At 45.7% G+C, this 20,433-nt stretch overlaps 1 protein-coding gene across 1 annotated transcript in view; it reads right to left on the reverse strand.

Annotated features, from left to right (window-relative positions):
* SORCS3 (sortilin related VPS10 domain containing receptor 3) overlaps positions 1–19,361 on the reverse strand; it is a 520,917-nt gene extending 501,556 nt beyond the window's left edge. The window contains exon 1 of the mRNA XM_039871263.1: positions 18,427–19,361. Within this exon, the coding sequence (XP_039727197.1) occupies positions 18,427–19,050 (624 nt within the window). The 5' untranslated portion in view covers positions 19,051–19,361. The remainder of the gene's footprint in view (positions 1–18,426) is intronic.
* Between the last annotated feature and the right edge of the window lie 1,072 nt (positions 19,362–20,433).

Genomic DNA, 20,433 nt, shown 5'->3' on the forward strand with positions numbered 1-20,433 from the left:
CAATTCTCCTTCTCCTTACCCAAAGAAAATCCATCATTAGAAGCAGTTCACAGAGACAGAAGCCAGCTTTTGGTCAGAGTCTTTTGCTCTCACCTTATGGGAGTTTTCTGAGACTCGGGTATGGGTCTCTGGCCAAAAATGGCACTGGCCTCCCTCGCCCTGATGCTAGCTCTAAAGGTGGAAAAGTTAGACAAATAGTATAGGTTATGATTTCAGGAGTCCCCATCCCTAAAATACCTTTCTAGACTATCCTGAATAGAGTTGGAAGATTTTCCTTCGCCAGTAGAGGGGCATATTTAAAATGCATATCTCAAAAGAAGACACGAGAACGACCAACAGATATATGGAAAAATGCTCAACATCACAATCACCAGGGAAAAGCAACTCAAAACCACGATGAGATGTCATCTCACACCTGTTGGAATGGCTATCAAAAAGATAAAAGATAACCAGTGTTGGTGAGGATATGGAGAAAAGGGAACCCTTGTGTGTTGTTGCTGGGGATGTAAAATGCTACAGCCATTATGGAAAACAGTACAGAGATTCCTCAAAAACTTAAAAGTAGAACATATGATCCAGTGGTCTCGCTTCGAGGTAGGCATTTGAAGGAAATGAAATCAGTACCTCCAAGAGATATCTGCACCCCTGTGGTTCATTGTAGCATTAATCACAATAGCTAAGATAGGGAATCCACTGATGTGTCCGTCAACAGATGAATAGATAAGGAAAATGTGATGTGTCACACAATGAAATATAATTAAGCCTTAAAAAAGAAAGAGAATCCTGTCATTTGTGACAACATGGATGAACCAGGAGGACATTATGCTAAGTAAAATAAAGCAAACACAGAAAAACAAATCCTGCATGATCTCACGTACATGTAGAATCCCAAAAAAGTCACACTCATAGAAGCAGAGAGTAGAATGGTGGTTGCCAGGAGCTCAGAGGCAGGAGAAATGGGGAGATATTGGTCAAAGGTTACATAGTTTGTTTTACAGAATGAATATGTTCTAAAGAGCTAAGGGACAGCATGGTGACTATAATTAATATACTGTATTGTATACCTGGAGTTTGCTAATAGAGTAGGTATTAAATGTTCTCACCTACACCCCACCCTACCCCCAAAAAAGCAGTTACTGTGTGTGGTCATGGACACATTAGTTTGATTGTGGTAATCATTTCATAATGTACACTTATATTTAAAGAATCACATTGTATACCTTAAATGCATACAATTTTTGTTGATTGTAACTCAGTAAGTTTGAAAAATAAAATAAAATTCAAAGGCCTCAGGAAAAGGAATGAAAGGAGTAAAGGACTAACATTAGGACATTTTTTTTTTCAGAGCAGGGAGAACAACAAAAATGGAGGGTGCTGGGCAGAGGGAAGGATAAGAACCAGGAAGGGGAACTGAACACACTTCTCTGCATCCTGCCCTTTCCTCACTTTGCTTTCAGCAAACATTGGCCCAGCCCCCATGCTCGAGAGGTGACACGGGCTCTGGGGTGTTTCAGATTCCCTTCTGTCCCTGGAAATTCCATCGTCTGCCCAAGAGTTAACCCATGGGTGGCCCTGCTTCACTTGCTATAAATTCACAATGGGTCCTTCGGAGCTCACAAGAGATTCAGGGTGGGCTCGTTAGAAGCAGGATAAAAATCTCTAATAATAATAATAATAATAATAATTAATAATAATAATATGAAACTCATTTTCAGGAAACCATCTTAGTAACTTTAATCAAGAAGAGAAGCCTCATAAGACACAGAGCCATACAGCACACAGTTGCAAGCCCTTTCTTCAGAGTCACCTGCTGTTCTTTGAAGAGATCGTGCCCATCCTTCTGACATTCCAACCCCTTTAGGGGAAATTAAAATGAAGCTAGAGCTGTCCCTGTCTAAGATTAAAGAGAAAGGGAAGGCCATCCATAAGTCGCGTCCATTACAGGATTGTCTCCCACTGTGCAGGAAATCACCTAACCTTGGTGTTGGAAGGGACAGTTTCCCCTCCCCTGAAAACAGAAACCCACACAGTGGGGAAAAAAATGGCTCATGGGAGGTAGACCTACTATTAGGCAGAGCAAGCTAATCTCCAGACTCTCTTATCACCTGATAATCATTTCCTACCCACAGTTAAGTATCTTCTACCACAGGACAGGCACTTTGCCAAGCATTTCAGACTCATTGAATCCTCATCATAGTTGTGCAAAATAGGGATTATAACCCCCATTTTATAAAGGAGAGAACTGGCTTTCAGAAAGTAACTTCCCCAAGGTCACACAACTAGTCAGTGGTAGAGCACAGATTCAAAGTGAGGTCCATCTGCCTAAGCGCTACTCTGCCACTTAAAGCATCTCAGCCCCTAGGTCTCCCCACAAGTCATCTAATGTATTCATTCTACCCAAGGCTCCCCACTTGGAGAAAATACCCTAGACTCTACTAAGAAACTTAATGGAACACTGAAGAGCATCAGGATGTTGCTGAAAGAGCCCTGGACTAGGAGCCAGGGAGACAGACAGGGGTGTGGGTACTTCCGCTATCTGAGTGAATTTGGGCGCCCCACAGTCTCTCTTGGCCACACTTTCCAAAACTAGAAAAAGATGTGGGGCGTTTTGTCTTCTTTCCAGCACTAAAATTTTTATATTTTAAGAAGATCTTGGAGAGAACAATGTTTAATTCAAAAAAATGACTCTCAAAACTGCAGTTTCTGGCCAAAAAAAAAAAAAATGAGCAAAGAATCCTCTCTGCTGCCCCTCGAAATCACACCACAAGTCTGAGCAACTTCTGCTATGATTTAATAACGACGGCATTTCTTTAAACATGTCTGTAACTTTAGAGTTTATAATGCCCTTTCAAATATGTAACTTCATTTTGGTCCTTGCAACTATTACACAGATGAAGAAACTTGAGTCTCAGATGTTGACTGACTTGGGCCATTTCATAAAGCTCATAGATGGTAGCTGGTCTTCCCATTTCCGTTTAACCACAACCAATATGAATGTTCCTATGTGTACCTGTGCCTAGATCTAGAATCCTACTGCAGAATGAGTCCATTCACATAACAATTAAGCCACCGCCACCACCACCATCATCATCATCATCCACATTGATCTCATTTGAGCACATAACATATACTAAGTCATAGTCATTGAAATTATTAATAAAAGAGGCTGGTACTGTTTCAATACATATACCATGCATCTGCTTAGATGCATGCCCATGAAACATTCGCATGTGTGCACACATGACCTCCCAACTATTCCTTCTCTCCATCTGAGCTCCTGAAAAAGGCGCACTGGTGAGTCTTTTATTCTAAGACATGATTCTTTCAGCATCCCTCAAACTGGTACCACAAACAAGCTTGGCCGAAGCAGGTAATCATCAAGGAATAACAGTTTTTCACTACTGCCTGCCTATATTCAGTTACAGGGTGTGACACGGTGTTTCACACAATATAATCAGCTCTGCACCCCCCCACACTCCATTTCCTAAAAAATTTATATGTGCACAAGAATGAAAACACAGAACAAAAGGGGGGAAGGCAATCTTGAAATGAATTTGACTACAGAAGCGTATGTTCCTGCAGGCACAGTAGATATTAATAATTCAACAAAATATTACAGTAATTACTATACTTTGCAAAATCACAACAGTGCACTTTAGCACAACTCCTACCAATCTCTCTGCAACTGCCATTAATAAATAAAACACAGTTCCCTATATTAAATTTGTTGTTTAAAAGCTAAATATTTTATTAGCATTAATATATTTTAAATAATCAGTCAAGACTAAGAAAACCCCTGGCCTCATATCTCTCTGCTTCCCCCAAGTGAAATTCCATCTTCACAGCTAGAACAGAAATTGACTTCAACTCTAACAAGAATACACACAGTTTAGGGTTTAAAGGCCCCCACTGAGGGACCCAAGGACCACTCATCTCGAATGCTCTGCTGGAATCTGATGAGGCTACTGGAAAGGGAATGAGAAAGAAAGAGTGGAAGATTAATCCTTTTGGACCATGAATCCAACCTACCTATCAGCAGCAGAAAAAGAAGCCATGAATTGTAAAGAGAGATGAGTGGCAGGAAACCACCAAAAAGACACACCTAAGTATAGCCCTGAGCATGTATGAGGCCAATGACCTTGAAATACAGGTGAGCCTCACTTTATACTGTATTTATGTTCCCACAAATTTTATACAACCAATCCATCAAGTTCTTTTGATTTTATCTGAGCATCAGTTAGCTTTTTCTGCAAAACTATTGCAGAAAAACCACTCAAATCTCAACCATGTATGTTCACAACAATCACTTATTCTCAAATGTACAGGGCAGCTCAAAGATGGCTGATACAGCTGGGCTCAGCTGGGCAGTTCTGCTGCTTATGGCTGGACTGGCTAAGCTGGGCTGGGTTGGGCTGACCTAGACTGGGCTTGGCTCAAAGTAGCTATATATGACTTGTCACTCATTCTTCTTCCAGGACCAGCAGTAGCCTGGGCATATTTTTCTCATGGCCAATGCAGAGGCTCAAGACAGCTGGTAGATACACATGCCTCTTGTTAACTAAGCTTAGAGCTGGCATCTCTTCCATTGGACAAAGCAAATCACAAGGCCAGATCCAAATTTAAGAAGTGGAGAGAAATGCCCCATCCACAGAGAAAGGGTACTGCAATACAACAGTGCAAAAAGAATTCCAGGAAGGAGAAAAGAATTATGAAGAGGAGCCAACAACACAATCAACTACACTTGCTAAATCGTTCTTCAGTTGGCTCCTGCTTATCCACCCCCCACTGCCACCACCTAAGCCATTATCCTCTTTAGTTACAACAGCAGTCTGGTCTCCTAGCATCCATCCTATTCTCCCTCCAACACACAGGTTGATTTATTTTTTTTAATGTAAATTTAATTATATCACTCTCCTACCTTACACCCTCCCCTGGCTTATCCCGTTGATCCTAAGATAAAGAATAAATTCCTTCCCTTGGACCCTACCCATGCCTGCCTATTTAGCTTCATTTCTCACCGACCCCCAGCCCACAAATCCTCTGTTCCAGTCACACTGTCCTTCTTTCTGTCCCTTTCAGATACCTTGCTCCCTCAGGCCCAGGAGCTGTGTGCCCAGAACCCTATGCTCCCTCCTCTTCACCTAATCTGCACATCTCTGAGATCTCAGCTCTGCCTCTCTGCCTTCCCCAACTGAAATGTCCCTGGTGCAATCTTCGATAGTATCGCAAACCTTCCCTTCAGAGCACAGCAGCACCTGGCACGTAGAGGTTACTCAATAAATAACTTTAATATTAATAAAGTTTTTAAAACAATTTTTAATTTTTAAAATAAAAGGTAGCTAAAATTACTTTTTCGTTGTTGACTTTTATATCAAGGTATTCGGATAAGTGTCATTGCAAACTGTTCTGTAGTGTGTTTAATCCCACACACCACACTTCTGATTTTGTACATATCTGATGTTAATGCATCAGGTCTCCTTAAAGCATTGTGCATCACTGACTTGAACAAAACCACAGTTGTCCCATGCTAGGCACCTCCTTTCCCCACATTAATCATTCTCTGAGTGAGAAGGGAGACACATATAAATCCAAAAACAGCAGGTCATACAAAACCAGCAAGTAATCTAAATATTTACAAGATCGAAGGGAACTTCTTCTTGACCCTAGATTTCTATGTCCAGATGAACCAACAAGCCAATGTGAGAGCAAAATGAATTTTAGACATGTCAAGAATGAAAAAAAAAACCAAAAAACAGTATTGTCCAAGCAATGGGTGACCATATTATTTATCATCTAAGCCAGGATCTTTTGAGAGATAAAAAGAACCTATCAACATTTATGTCAGGACACAGGAATAAGCCAGGACATTCCCATGCACTCTCTGTAAAAGACTACTTGAGGAAATACCACAGAAAAATGAAAATCAGCCTAAAAAAGAGAAATGGAATCCAAGAAACAGAGGCACTAACCTAGGAGTAGAATAGCTATATTAGGCTGACAAAAGGGAAGTAGGCCTAGAAAGAAATCTGTACAAATTAGAATATCGAATAATAATACAATTAAGAAGCTGGAATATCTTAGTACTAGGGTGAAAAATAGATGTTTCTTCAGTCTGTGAGGAAGATAAAACCATTAGAAACTCAAGGGAAAACAAAAAGCTGTAGGGGAAAGTTAGCCCAAACTAATATGGCAGAATTCTGAGCAACTATCAGAGCATAAGATAATCTATTTGACCTCAAAGCTCAGAACACTCCTCAACACGTGACACAGGTTTAATCATGAGAATTAGACCCATTTCCAACCACGCTACTGGGTTTTGTTATAGATAATAAACACAACCATAATATTTAAATATTATACTAGTTTGCATTCACTGTAGTCTTATTATGTTCAATGTATTTCCGAAGTATGCTCAAATTAGCACATATTTTACATTATCTCACATTTTCCTCTGTAACGTTTACCTAATATGTGTTTCTCACACACATGACTATAAGCTTTGTGGGCACCCAGTCTGCATCACATGCTTTTTCGTATATCCTGTACCACTAGGCATACAGTAGATGCTTCCCAATACTTCATATTATCTGAAAGGAATAAGGCAGAGCAATCAATACAGGTCAAGTCCTGGAACAAATGGTTTTTTTTAAACATCCAAATTACACTCTCCTCTGAGAATTTTATTATATCGAAATAAATTGTACAGCTTTCCTGGAATAAGAATCTCGAGGTTTTTAACACCTGGATGTGTGCTAATGAAAGTGTCTCATTTGTGCTAAAAGAAAGCAAAAGAAATGGATGGTATATGTAATCTCAAATCTGTTGTGGAAAGACCTCCAGCTACTTAAGGAATAAAGGAGAGGTGAGATGAACTAACCCCTTTAGTTCGTATTGCCCCCAGCTCACGTTGCCTGTTCATATTGCTTTCAAAAGCATTTTTTTCAAAACGCTTCCAAGTGCAGTATCTCATGATTTAACTTTGACATAAAGGGAGCAAATAGGATTGCCCCATTTTACCCATAAAGAAATAATTGATCTAATATCACATTTATGGTAAAATGGGCCTGCATCAATTTATGTAACTCTTTCATTTTATGCATAAAGACACGGAATCCCAGAAATTTCAAATAAATTAGCATCACTCTAAGCAAAAAGAATGAATGAATAAATGAATGAATGAAAGCACATCTGATTAAGATAAGACCAAATTTATGCATGCTTGAAAGAAGCAGCTCCTATTTTTTTAAATCATCATTCGAGACCCTCTCCTTACTAATGCACCCATGTAAAAAAATAAAGAGATAAACACAAAAAAAATTTAAAAAAAAGAAAACGTTTATTCATAGACATTAAGCTACTACACCTGGAAGGATCTTTCACTAACACCTAAGAAATGGTGACTTGCTGAAGACAGTTCATGTAAATCAGGAACCCAAATCTAGAAATCCCAACTCCTGGGCCCATGTTCTTTCCAACCTATCGTGATGGCCCTCACTGATGATATCTTAGAAAGGAAGATAGCAACCATATGCTCAGCTGCTCCTCACCAAGATCCTAACAAAGTCAAAGAAAAAAAGAATTGTACCCTTTTCTTAGGAAAGAGATCATATACCATCAGGTAAAGGTCCAAATTTCAGGGATCCTCTGTGTATTGTGAAGAACAAGCACATGGCCTGGGGTGAGGTGGGGCTCCCTAGCCCTGAGAAATGGCAGTGAAGATTAATGAATTTGGAAATGTGTGTCACCTCCTCAAAGCCCCAACACCATGTTCCTGCCACTCAATACAACCCTGGACTGGGTTCCTTTCTTCTGGAAGGTGCCACTCAAAAGGAGGACTCACTCAGAACTAAGGTCAATGACATCATCTCCCTCTCTGTCCCCAGCATGTACCCTGGTAGGGCCCTAAGCAGGATTTTTTAGAAGTAGGAGGGAAATTGCTGACTTGGTATGATGGTTAATTTTACATGTTAACTTGATTGGGCCATAGGATGCCCAGCTATTTGGTCTAGCATTATTCTGGGTGTATCTGTGAGGGTGTTTCTGGATGAGATTAATATTTAAATCAGTAGAATGAGTAAAACGGATTGTTCTCCCAATATAGGTGGGCCTCATCCAATCCACCGAAAGCCTGAATAGAACAAAAAAGCTAAGAAATAATTCTTCTTCTCTGCATGACTGTTTTCAAACTGAGACATTGGTCTCCTGCCTTCAGATTCAGACTCAAACTAGAACTACACCATCAGCAATCCTGGCTTGCCAACTACAGACTGTGGACTTCTCAGCCTCCATAACAGCGTCATCTAATTCCTTACAGTAAATCTTTCTACATATACAGATACATACATACATACATACATACATACATGGATACATACACATATGAATATACAGATATACTGTGGTGTATATATATTCACGTGTATAAAGAGAGATTTAATATGAGGGATATATTTATATATATATATTGGTTCTATTTCTCTGGAGAGCCCATACTAATATACTTGAAAATAACTAAGCTATCTCAGTTCGTATTCCCCCAGAAACATACCCTGAATCAAAGACTTGAATTCAAGTAATTTATTTGGGAGGTAATCCCAAGAAACACTGACAGGAGAATGAGGAAATGAGAGAGGGATGGGAAGGCAGCCAATAAAGCAAGCAAGTTAATGCGGTAGGCAACTGGGGCTTAAGCCCACTGGAGACTTCGGAAGACAGTGTAGAAAACAAGCCTCAGTGTTACCCCGTTCAAGGGAACGGGGACACTTACCCACCAACTCCCACTAGTCATTGATAGGTGGCTGCACTTTACTCCTTGATGGGAATTAATTTCATGACACTTCCAGCCAGTGCTTTGACTGATCAAAGCAAGCTCCAGTGTGCAACCGGTCCCGGTGCTGGTGGTGAGAAGTCAGGCTAGCATGCAGAGAAAGGGCAAGGGAGACGGGCTATGGGCGGGGTACCAACAGATGTGCTACAGACAGCTGGACGGTCAACCTACCCCACTTCCTGCCTAGGCAGATAATGAGGACAAACGTTCTTAATCAACAGAATAGCCTACTCTGCTAGACCGTCGTTTACATGTATTATCTCTAAGCTTCGCAACTCTACAAGCTCGGTTTTATCCCCATTTTACAGCCAGTGAAACTGAAGCTCTCAGACCTGTTTAAAGTCACTGATTCTTGGGGACCCTCTCATAACAGAAAAGATATTTCAGGGTTTTGAGAAATCTTCCAGTCAAAAGTTTGCTTTCGAGCATGAATGACACGGAAAGCAACCCAGGGACATGAGCAACTCTTGTTTCTAAAGATACCTTCCTCTACACCACCACCTGGAAAACAAGTGTCTTTACATCTCGTTTCATGGTCTCAAAACTCTTCTTGTAGACAAGCACCCCCGGTATGGGTAAATGCATCCAGATATGGCAGTTTGAGCTACTTTTCTAGCCCTGAAACAAAATGTCCAACTCAGTAATTGTTCTCCATTTCCCACTGAGAACACATTTTGAAAAGAAAAAATTCATTTCTCATTCATCAGTGTAATCTTTAACCTGACTCTAGTCACCTGGAAGAGAAACTGCTTGAGGTAGGTGAGGTACAGTAGATGCTAAAAAGACTGAGAGTACCACAACCTCAGTCCTGGAACCTGAAAACCAGGGAGGACAACCCGACATCCCCTGGATGCAGACCCTGGGCCCGGAGGCAGCCAGAGGACGCCAGATCCTTCCTCATCCCCAAGACATTCATTCTTCACTCAGGCAGTTTTAAGTATTTAAGAAAGCATTTATGTAATTCAACTCAATAAGTTTCTACTGACTGACCACCATGCACAAGGAAGTAGGGGGCCCGAAGGCAGAAGATGCAGAAGAAATGTGAGAACCAAGCCTGAGCATCACTTCTGGCTGAATTTATTTCTAGAGTCTTACTTGGGTCACTAGTGGGTTGAATGGACTGCAGAATGGATGCATTTATATAAAACATCCATTTCCTTTTTTTCTACAGGAAAAGGCTAACTGATCGACCCCCACACTTCCAAGACTCAGCTGCTTTGCTGCCAATCAATTATTCATCTGTGGGTCACCGAACAACCCCTCACACAACGCACTTGCAGGTGGCTGCTGCTATTCTCTCCTTTGAGACAATTCCTCATGCAGCATTCTTTATGATTCCATTCTACTTTTTCACTTCTTTCCCAGGGCAACACTCCCTCTAGTGTCTGTGTAGGGATCTCGGGCTCCATTTTTGGTGCATAGGGCACAGGCAAATAGGGAATTCAAGCCTGTAATTTGATGGATGTTGATCACTACAAAATATTAATGGGTTTGGCAGGGCGATACTTCTGGGAAAGGAGCTGCAGGTATCCTGTAGTAGTTCCAGCCACGGATACTCTCATTTAGCACGAGGCACAAAGCAGAGCTGGGAAATCGAGAGGAGAAGCAAAACTAGACTATCAAGGCCTGTCCCATGACCACGGCAAAGATGAGTCTTGGGCACTACAGGCTCTGCTTGACAACCAACCCCAGCAACCCAGCATTCTCCTACTCTCCTAAAGCTACAAGCTTCACCCGCTTCCTTCAAGAAGTCCTCCATGATTTGCTGTGAGGTGTAATCATGGATGCCCAAGCCAAGAGAAGCTATTCTTCTTCATCTTTTTGGGTACCTTTCTCAACTCTTCACTCAATGAAAGTCCTGGGAAAATGTTCAACTTATTAGCTGTGAATTAGTGTCGTCTTTAACTTAATTCTAACCATCATCTGATTCTAACTATTTCTATTGCAAATTCTGAGTATGAGTTTTGAGGAGCCAGGTCCCCAGCCCTTCACTTCTCTATTTCATTCACTATCTCAGCACCACACAGAAGACAGATATCACAAAGATTCGTCTGACTGAGGCCACGGACCATGGGAAGTGGCTGAAATGAGCACCTTGCTGAGAACTCGGTTCTAGTTAAGGAAGGCTCTGCCATCAGCTCACTAGGAAGCTCTGGGCAAGTTTCCTTCCTCTGCTTCAATGTTCCCATCTGAAAATATAAAAATAACAACTAAGCCAACTAAAATATCTGGAGGGCTTACTCTAGGTGAGATGTTTCTTTCAAGCACTTTGCTATATACACCTGACTTAATCTTTACACAGCCCAATGTGAGAGGTACTATTTTTATTGCCCCTTTTTATAGATGAAAAGTCACCCAGCAGAGGGTAACAATTTGCCCAGTGCCGCACAGAGATTAAGAGACAGAGGCAGGATTTGAACCCAGGCACCTGGCTCCAGAGCCCATGCTCCTAACTATTCGCTATATGGCCTTGTTTCATGCTCCCAGTCTATGTCTGTTCCTAATAAATCCTGAAAAGGATTGCATTCATGATGAGAATCCTCCACAAGAATAAACTCACACAAGTAAAACCATCATACCCAGGCTTAAACATCCAATCCACAACCTAAAAGGATTCTTGAGTACTCTATATAGCTCTATTTTCCAGCATTTCCCCTAAACTACATTCTCTTCCAGTGTGTGCCAAGTAACAGTCCCCTTACTTAGCAGCATGCACAGTTTTACTGACCAACAGCCCTGAATGCTGGCCCCACTGTGCGCCAGGTCCCTCTCATCTCAACACAGTAGGGATCGTCTCCTCTGCTCTCCAGCAGGGAGTGAATAGCAAAAAGCTCTTTGTGCAGTCCTGAGGTTCTTAGACTCCATTGCCGTTTTTTTTTTTTTTTGAAATTTTATAGCACATTTATTAGTGTACTATAAAAGAAAGAAAAAAAAAACAGCTTTTCCATAAATAATTAAACCCAAACTACACTGATCATAATAAATGAGCAAAATGTTCCCAATGATGCAACCAGGTTTGATTCACTTACTAATTTAAATAATGAGGTGACTCACAAGAGGCTCCCATTAACAATGCTTAGGAAGATACAGATTGTCCAACATTAATGAGCTTGGTATTTATTGCCTGCAGTCACGGTTGTGGGCGGGCCGGAGTGGGTGGGTAGGGTGGCCTTAGGACTCAGCCCTGGAACAGGAGGAAGAATCTATTCCTCAGCCTCTCTGGCTAGCCTCATGTATGTATACTCATCTTAGGCCTCAGTCTATCCTACCTATAAAATAGGCAGCACCCTATCTCATCTGAGTGAAAATACATAAATACTCTTATAATAAAAATGGTCTGTAAACCCAAGGAGAGAGGAAAAAACTGGAGTGAGAAAAGGACAGGATAGGGAGAGGAACAGGAAGGACTCCAAGCCGCTGGGTGCCACATTTCTGTCTGAGCCTCAAATCCCTCATCTCTGTGCTGAGGGATTTGACGGAGACAATTTCCAAGTGCACGTCCAGCCTTGACATTCTGTGAGTCTAAGACGCCTGTAGTATGTCCCACAGTGATCCTTTCTCCTCTGAGCTCATAGCCTGAAACAATCACTTGACGATCAACCACACATCTCCCTGTGGCATCTGTCTTGTTGTCATGAGCTATTTAACTTTACAGAAGAGCAGTATCATATCCAAAGCATACCGGAAGAACCTCGAGGCAAACGCTGCCTTACCTTTGTCTTCTCTGTCACATCCCTACCAGTCCCACAGTGCCCAGAACATTGTCACAGAGGAAACACATAGCAAAGGGTTGACTATCTTATGTGAGTCCATCGATCTCTGGAGTATATAAAGAAGAAGCCAGGATTGCTGACTAGCCCCTATTTCTATCTTCCTAAGTGGGATAGGGATGCCTCTAAACCTTATGTTAAAATTCATATATGAAATAATAAACTAGGTATATAAACTCAATGCTATCAAGAGACCGCATTAGCTCGTCCTTCCCCAGCAGCTAAGGCACTGTCCACTGCCCAGGGTCAGCTCAGTAAGCTATGTGCCAAGCACTGTGCCACGGCCACAGGGCACACGTAAGAAGAGCAGAACTCACACTTGCTGTTTTATTTATTTCCTCCCTCACCCTCAAAACACTCACAAAATACTAGATTAAAATAACTAAGTACTGAACGAAATATGATCAAACGTGTGATACAATCTATAAATTCTATAGGCACTTAGGAAAAAGAGAAATAAATGCTTGAAAGACAGTCCCATGGAGGGGCGGTGTTTGAATTTTGAACTGAGTTATACATAATGGGTGCATCTCAATAGAAAGAGAAGCGGAAGAGAGCTCAAGAGCCAAGGCTTGGAGATAAGAAGGGGCTTGGGATGACAAAGGGGCTACCTGGCTACAGTGAAGAAGCCAGCCAGGAAACAGAGTCAAATACAAAGCTGGAGAAGGAGACCCAGGCCATACACAGCGAAGGGCCTTGAATGCCAAGCTAATGGACTTTGGATTTAAATATAAGACTCTAAAGGTACTCAAGCTAGAATGTAAACGTCCTGCTTGAAATACTCTTGGTTATAGCAGCTATCACATTATGAACGACCTGAGAAAAAAAAAATCGTCAATATCCCAAAAGATAAGAATTTCTAATTCCTTTGTAGCCTCTGCTAGACAAGACTTGGGACTGTCGCTCATTTACCCACATGGTCGAACATGATCAGCACCATGTAAGGCAGAATTCTCTCATCTCTACTCACTGCCAACAAAGTCAGAGCCCCATCAGACCCTTCTCTCAGTCATCCACCAGTTCCAAGAGGGACAGGCATGGTCAGCCAAATCCTTTTCATCCCACAGTACCAGTTCTCATGACCCAAAGTGACTCACCAGGCACTAGCATTCCGTGTTTTCTGCTTCCTCTTCCAAGAGGTCTTTTTCCTCCCAAACTTATTGAAGATCATCCTTTGACATTTCTTCCCCATGAGGGAAGTGTCTCAAGCCAGCCAAGAGGCCAAAGGAAGCAGGAGATCAACAGGTGAGTCAAAGCAAGAGGCCTGGGGTGCACCTTCGCCTTGGATAAAGCCCTCGCCTTCAGACACATCTTCCTGTCTCAGCCTGTCTGGCGTTGTTGAATCTCCCTGCTCCTTCTGGGGTGACTCGGGGCCCACAGGTCATCCAGTTCCTAAATTCTCCAAGTTACAATAATAGATTTAACAGCCTAAGGGAAAAGCAGTCTCCCTTCTGCCCTGTGAGCCTTCTTACCACCATAAGCACAACCCCTTTTTCCTTAAATCCAACATGATTGGAGAAGCCACTTCCTGACTTTCCTTCTTTGTCCACTCCAGAGCCAGCTCTAACCACTGCATTTCTGAAATTATTAAATCAGGCCTCCTAATTAAAGAGTTTACAACTTCTGCTCACCTTGGAAATCACTGCAGGATGTGAATAGCAAATCACACCCTGTAACCCGGCCATCGGAGGAGGCTCAGAACAGACATATAGCCTGTGTCTGCCCCTCTGTCATTCCTTCCTCCAAGCCCACAGTGACCAGGAGCAATTAGTGCTGTTCTGCATTTCTCAGCTACATCTCAACTGAGATGGCTCCTCTTGTAATATTAATTAAAAACAGATTCTTTTTGGCAAACCCCTGAAGAATGACTTCTGTGGCAGGCTTCTTTATTAAGCCTCGGAGAAGGCAAAATGCATTAAGATATTGTGACACAGGGACTGTGAGCAAAGATGATGAAAGCTAGACAATTCAGCCAAAAGCTATTTGAAAAATATGTTTGGGAGCCACAATCAGATGCTCCAGTGAGTGAAATACAATTAATCTGATCAAATCTGTCACTATTTTGCACATTAGGAGTAAATATTTTAGAACACAGTTCAGCTGAATTAGTTAAGGGTATGAAACCCTGCCTGGGAAAACCTGTGTCCCACCTCCTTGCATGCTCAGGGAAGGGGGATCTGGTAGGTACCTGAAATTATCAGCATCTCCCCATTTCTCTTCATTAAGGGGCATCGTTAGGCACATTAGCTGAAAACTATGGGGCAAGTCATTGCAACCAGACGCACTGCAGGGGCAGTAGCCTGCAAATCGCAGTCGCTGGGAGTGAGCTGCTAGAAAGAAATGGGGAGCCGTCTCAGGAAGATGCAGCACTCTCACCTCAACATCATGAATGGGGGGGGTCCCCATCTGGGTTATTCTGAGGAGGAGGGGGCACAGAAAGTGGGCCGTTGCCTTCACAACTTACCACTCTCCCGGGCCATTTGCCAACTCGGACCAAGCAGGGAGGGATCTTCCTTCAATGGAGGGAGAAGGGCAGAATGATGTGTCGTTCTGTTCCCCTGTCAGCCGCAGGGATTGGGCACCCTCTGGGTGTTTGTGAAATATTCTCTACCCCATTAATCACCAGGATCCCAGATAGAGAAGACCAGAGAGGAAGAATGGCAAATCACTCCTCCAGAGTAGAGGCTCCAAGCCCAAGTCCACTCACCTCTCCCCCAGAACACCTGGCAGAACAAGAATGGTCAGAGGAGGACCCAGACTCCATCACCTCCTGACACCTTATGGCTCAAGCCTGCTGGGCACATCCTCCTTTGCTCCCCCAAGCCACTCCTGGGACCAAAGTGAATATGTGACCCAAGCCTGGGATGAGAATCTCCTTCTGCCCCTGAGTCCCTGGGCACACGCTGGACACATAGGGTTGAGTAGAGGTCCTTCTCTTGCATGTCCACCTCTATATGCCTGACCGCGAATTTTCAGAGATTTCAATTTCTGGTTATACAGGGTGACTGAAAACTCTCCCCCAAAAGGAATTCATGGAAAGTAGTGATGCCCACCAAAGGCACTTTGAAGGGGAGCAGGAACCCCCACAACGTGTTACTTAACCTGGTGGCCTTCCTAGAGTACAACATTGTTAACACTTGTAAAGTCAGAAGAGAAGATGGAATTCTTTTCATGTCAGAAGAGCCTGGTGCTAAGACCCATGTTCTCTGCCTTGGGGACATCTCTCTCCACTATGAAGCAAATGACGAAGGGACTTTTCAGAAGGTTCGTCATCCCCATCACTCCTCACCTGGCTTTTATTTAGAGCACCATCTTTTGCTGCCCTCAGGACAAGGGTTGGGGAGAAAGAAACCAACTGGGGAACGCAGTGAAGGCTGGTTTCCTCATTACTCTCCCAGGGGCTGCTTCCTTAAAGTCTCTTGAAGATAGAGTCACATTAAGATGTTTCCCCACCTTCCCTCAAACCAGCACGGACCTAGTTCTCGGCAAAGTCTCGTCGGCATTTCAAGCAAAGCGTGGTCAAAAGAGGCAGGTGCAGCCCAGGAGCTAAACAGCAATCCCTCTCTGGACCAGAGGAAGAGGACACAAAGGGGTCTTTGCACCCACCTGTTCTGCCTTGTCCTTTGCTTGGACAGTAAGACTGGCCACCAGCACAACCCAGAAACCCCTAGGGGTCTGTCCATAGACTTTCCGAATTTCATCACAGTTACTAAGGATCCCAAGGCCAGCTGGTCCACTCCCCAGGCCCTTCTGGTCATCTTTTAACTGAAGAGCTGTCTCCCCAGAAAACATCGGGCTAGACTTGCCCTCTCACTTCCTCTGCTGTACAACTGCATGGAAGATGGACCGAGAAAGCCACGCTCATTTAATTACTATTTGAAAAAAGCATTCTCCAAAGTCTCATCTTCAGGGGCTTTGTCAACAACAAGGATCCTTAAAATAAAAGCAGAGATGTGTGAAAAACTCTTTAGGCACAGTCAGTTTACGTTGTCTAAATGTGGCAGGAATAAAGTCACAGATATGTGAGCACATTACCTCCTCCTTCTGGACACATTTACCTCAACACGTCCTGTCCATCCTTCTCATGGAGTAAGAAGACAAGAAAGAACACACACGCTACATACCACACACACCACATACTACACAAACCACACACACACCACACACACAGTCCTCTGGGAACTTGCAAGTCTTCAATCACCCATCCCTGCAAAGGCGCATCTTGCCTACCACCTATGCCCAGAGCAGGCTACTCCTAAGCTACAGGGGTCTCCACCAGAGGCAGATGAGGCAGCCACAGGGCTGGCTGCCAGGGAGCTGGAGGGCACAAGTCCTTCCCACCCAATGCTCATTACCGGGTTGGGCTGACCGCGCTGTCATTAAGAACCAGGAAATCTGTACTCAGGATAGCTGCTGTGCTGCGCTCTGCGGTCTCCTAGCTTTCTTGTTATTCGCTACTCACCCCTGTGACAACCCGAGGCCTCGTTAAATAAGGTGAAAATTTCCCAGGGAAATATTTCACGTCAGTCATGAAGAGACATACAAAAAGGGAGGAGAGCGGTGCTTTCTCGTCCTACGAGTTCCCCAAAGCTGCCTGGGCGGACAGCCATCATCTTCCTGCCCAGTGCCAGGTTCCCATCTGATCCGAAAAGCCAGAGAAGAGAAAAGGATTTTTGTGACACTGGCTGAAGTGAGGTGGTGGAAGCGGCCCGGGGGGGTGGGGAGGGGGGCGTGTATTAATCGCCGGAGGCTGCCCCCCTCCACCTTGAGAGCCCATTCCTGTGCTGTTCCTAGGCTTGAGTGCACAGCACTGGGTGCTGGTAGGTTGGGGTGGGATGGGACCCCTCCGAGTAGGCTCTGCGGGTTTCAGTGGCTTCCGAGGCAGACGGTGCTCAGAGAGCCCAGCACCAGATCGAGTTTGAGGAACCAGTGGGAATGGACTCAAGGGTGCCACCTCTCGGTACAGCTGCTTCAGGGGGAACCTGGCCATGGATTAGAAGGGGTGGAGAGGTTCACCCTGAGCGCAAGGACCCAACTCCACTCCGGGAGCCCATTGTGGTACAGAACGCATCCGCTGAGGCGAGGTTTTTGCTCAGCGATTTGTGTGTGCTTGTGCGTGCAAGGAAGCGAAGGATGCGAAATGAGTGCTGAATTTCACTTGACGCTTTAAACTTTTTTTATTGTCTCTCCTGTAGCTTTCCAAGGCAGCTGCTTGGGTTTTGTCGGGGGAATCAGTGTTACCTGGAGGCCAGGCTTGGGACAACTTGGCCCAGCCTCTTTCCAGGGGTGGGAGAAAGTGCGCCTGGGGCAGAGAGCTGCGACCCTAAGGCGGGCAGGAGTAGGGAGTCCCAGCGGCCTCGTCTCCCAGGTTTCCTTCCACGTGATTGGAAGGGAGAACAGGGAAGTCCAGAGAGTCGCAGGAATCCGTCAGTCCGTCCAGCAGCTCCCGCCCCAAATTACTCAGTGTCCTCACCCAGGAATTTAAGCGCCCAACAGGAAAACTGACTCTCCAAGCCTCGAAAACCAGAAAAAGTAACCACAGATCCCACCCCCTGCTCATCTTTAAGTCTCCTTCTTCCCCCCTTTCTCCTCCCAGCCGGCCCCAATCCTAGGGTCTCCAGTAAACAAATGCACACACGATCCAACAACAAACTCCTATAACCTGTTGGGGGCGTGGGGGAAGCCGGAGGAACCTGTTCTCTCTAAAAGTCAGTGCCCCCTCCATCTCGCCTCGACCCTCGAGCAACTATCGGTTCCTCCTTCCCGCCCCCCGTTCTCCCTTGCCGCTGGGATACAGTGAGGTGCTCTGCCCGCCGGGTGAGTACTCACGCTGCTGTTGTGTCCGGACCAGTGCACCATGGCTTGGTTGTGGGCCGAGTCCCCGGTCAGCGCAAAAGAGGTGCTGGGCAGCCGGAGCTCCTCGCTCGCCGCCCCGCTGGCGCGCGATGCCTTCACCTCCTCCTGGAACCCCTTGGACAGAGGGCGGCTTCCTTTGGAACCGTCGGCCAATGCAGTGGCCCGGGCATCCCCGAGTTCCAGGACACTGGGGGGCTGTTCCCGGCGTCTCCTCCTCGCACTGCCAGGTTTGCCAGGAGCCGGGATGCCCTGGCCCCACCGCGCACCTGCCAACGATGGCCCCCCAGCTTCTCCCCGCTTCTCTGCACCTCTGCCACTGCCTGGCTGGGGCAGTGGCTCTGGTCCGGGCCGGCGCCCCAGTGCGGCGCCTCTCCGTGCAGTCACCAGCTCCTCCGGCCACTGGCTTGCCACTGCCCGCGGCAAAAGAGGAAGCAGCGCCCTCGGCGAAGCCGGGCCCGAAGAACCCCCAGGCCCTCCTGTCGTGCTCCAAGTGATCTCGGCGCCCGCCAGGACCCACGTCGACAGGAGCAGGAGCCCTGTCCGGGCGAGGGGCGCCCCAGGCCAGCCTGCGGGGCGCTCCGTGCGCGCCACCTCCATCCCGCTGCGGCTGCCGCGGCTCGGGCTGCCGAGTGTGTGGCGCCTGCCGAGGTGCTGGTCCGGCGTGGGGGGTGTGCGCGTGCCAGCTAGCAAGCAAGCAAGTGTGTGTCGGGGGAGTGGGGAGGGGGTGACCAGGAAGGAGGCGGCTCAGGCTGGCGCGCCTCGCGGGTCCTCTCCACTCTTCCCTCCTCGCTCTCGCTGTCGCTCACTCGCTCTCTTGTCCAGAGGGTGATTCCAAAACCAAGAAAAAAATAAATGCCTGTTCAGTGCTTTTTGTTTTTTTAAATAAGATTTCCCAAAATCTTCCCCACCGAGCTCCAATAGGAATTTTGTAAAAAGGAGTGTTCAAAGGTAATGAGAAGAAGAAGAAGAAAAAAGCCCTCTTTTAAAATATGAAAAATCAAGCCAGATCCAAGCTGGCAACAGACCCCAATCCAGAGTCTCTCTGAAATCCAGCCTCCAACCGGCTCCCAATGAAGAGTTGGGAGCCGCTACTCGCCGCGCATTTAGGGGTTACTCTTCCGGCCTGTTGTAAAGGGTGGGAGATGGTGCGAGGGGAGGGGGCGTCTCAAGGGAGGAGGAGAAGGAGGAGTAAAGTGTTTTCAGTTAAACTGTTCTGTCTGAGAACAAGGGGAGCCTGATTCTTCTTCAAGGTGTGGGACACGACTCACTGGTGGCTGAGCGCGGATGGACTCAGACTCCACTCCCTGACTCTTCTGGCTCAGGGCCTCACTACACTCTACCCCACCTCTACCCCTGCCCCTGGCTGGAGTCCCCAGTGAGGAGGATCATGTGCAGCAGTAAAAAGTGCGCGCGCGCAAGGCAACGTGAGATTGAGGGGTGCCTGGGCTGGCGGGCTAGCTCAGCCGAGCGGGGGTACCTGGCTGAGTGGGGGCAGTAGCTGAGTGGAAAGGGGCACACAGCTCCGTGTATTCATGCCCATTTGCACACGTATGTGTACATGATAGTATGAGTGATTGAGTGTGGGTGGGGAAGGGTGTGCTCGGGCTGTGTGCACGCGCGGATCACGCACGGGCTGTTTGCATTTTCGTGAGCCTGTGAGTCGTCAGAACCATAATATTGAGAGCTAGGCAGGCGGCTCGGGACATCCCTTCTCCTGGCGCCCTGCACACCCATGGTCCCCCACCGCCCGCGGATGTAACCTGGTGTTCCTTAAGCCTACTGGAAGTGGAGGGGAGAGAACTGAGAGGTTCTGGCGGAAGGGTGAGGAGCTTGCCAGCTGATTCATGGGCACTTATCCTCGGACTCCTGGCGGGAGCCGGGGAGAAACAGCAGTTGACCGCTTTCACCCACCAGGAGCATCCCGCCCCCGTCTTCCTTCCTGGGACTATGAGATCGCGCACTCACTCTGCCTAGATTTCT

Source organism: Pteropus medius, unplaced genomic scaffold (assembly GCF_902729225.1).
Source record: "Pteropus medius unplaced genomic scaffold, Ma_sr-lr_union100, whole genome shotgun sequence".
Taxonomy (NCBI): Eukaryota; Metazoa; Chordata; class Mammalia; order Chiroptera; family Pteropodidae; genus Pteropus; species Pteropus medius.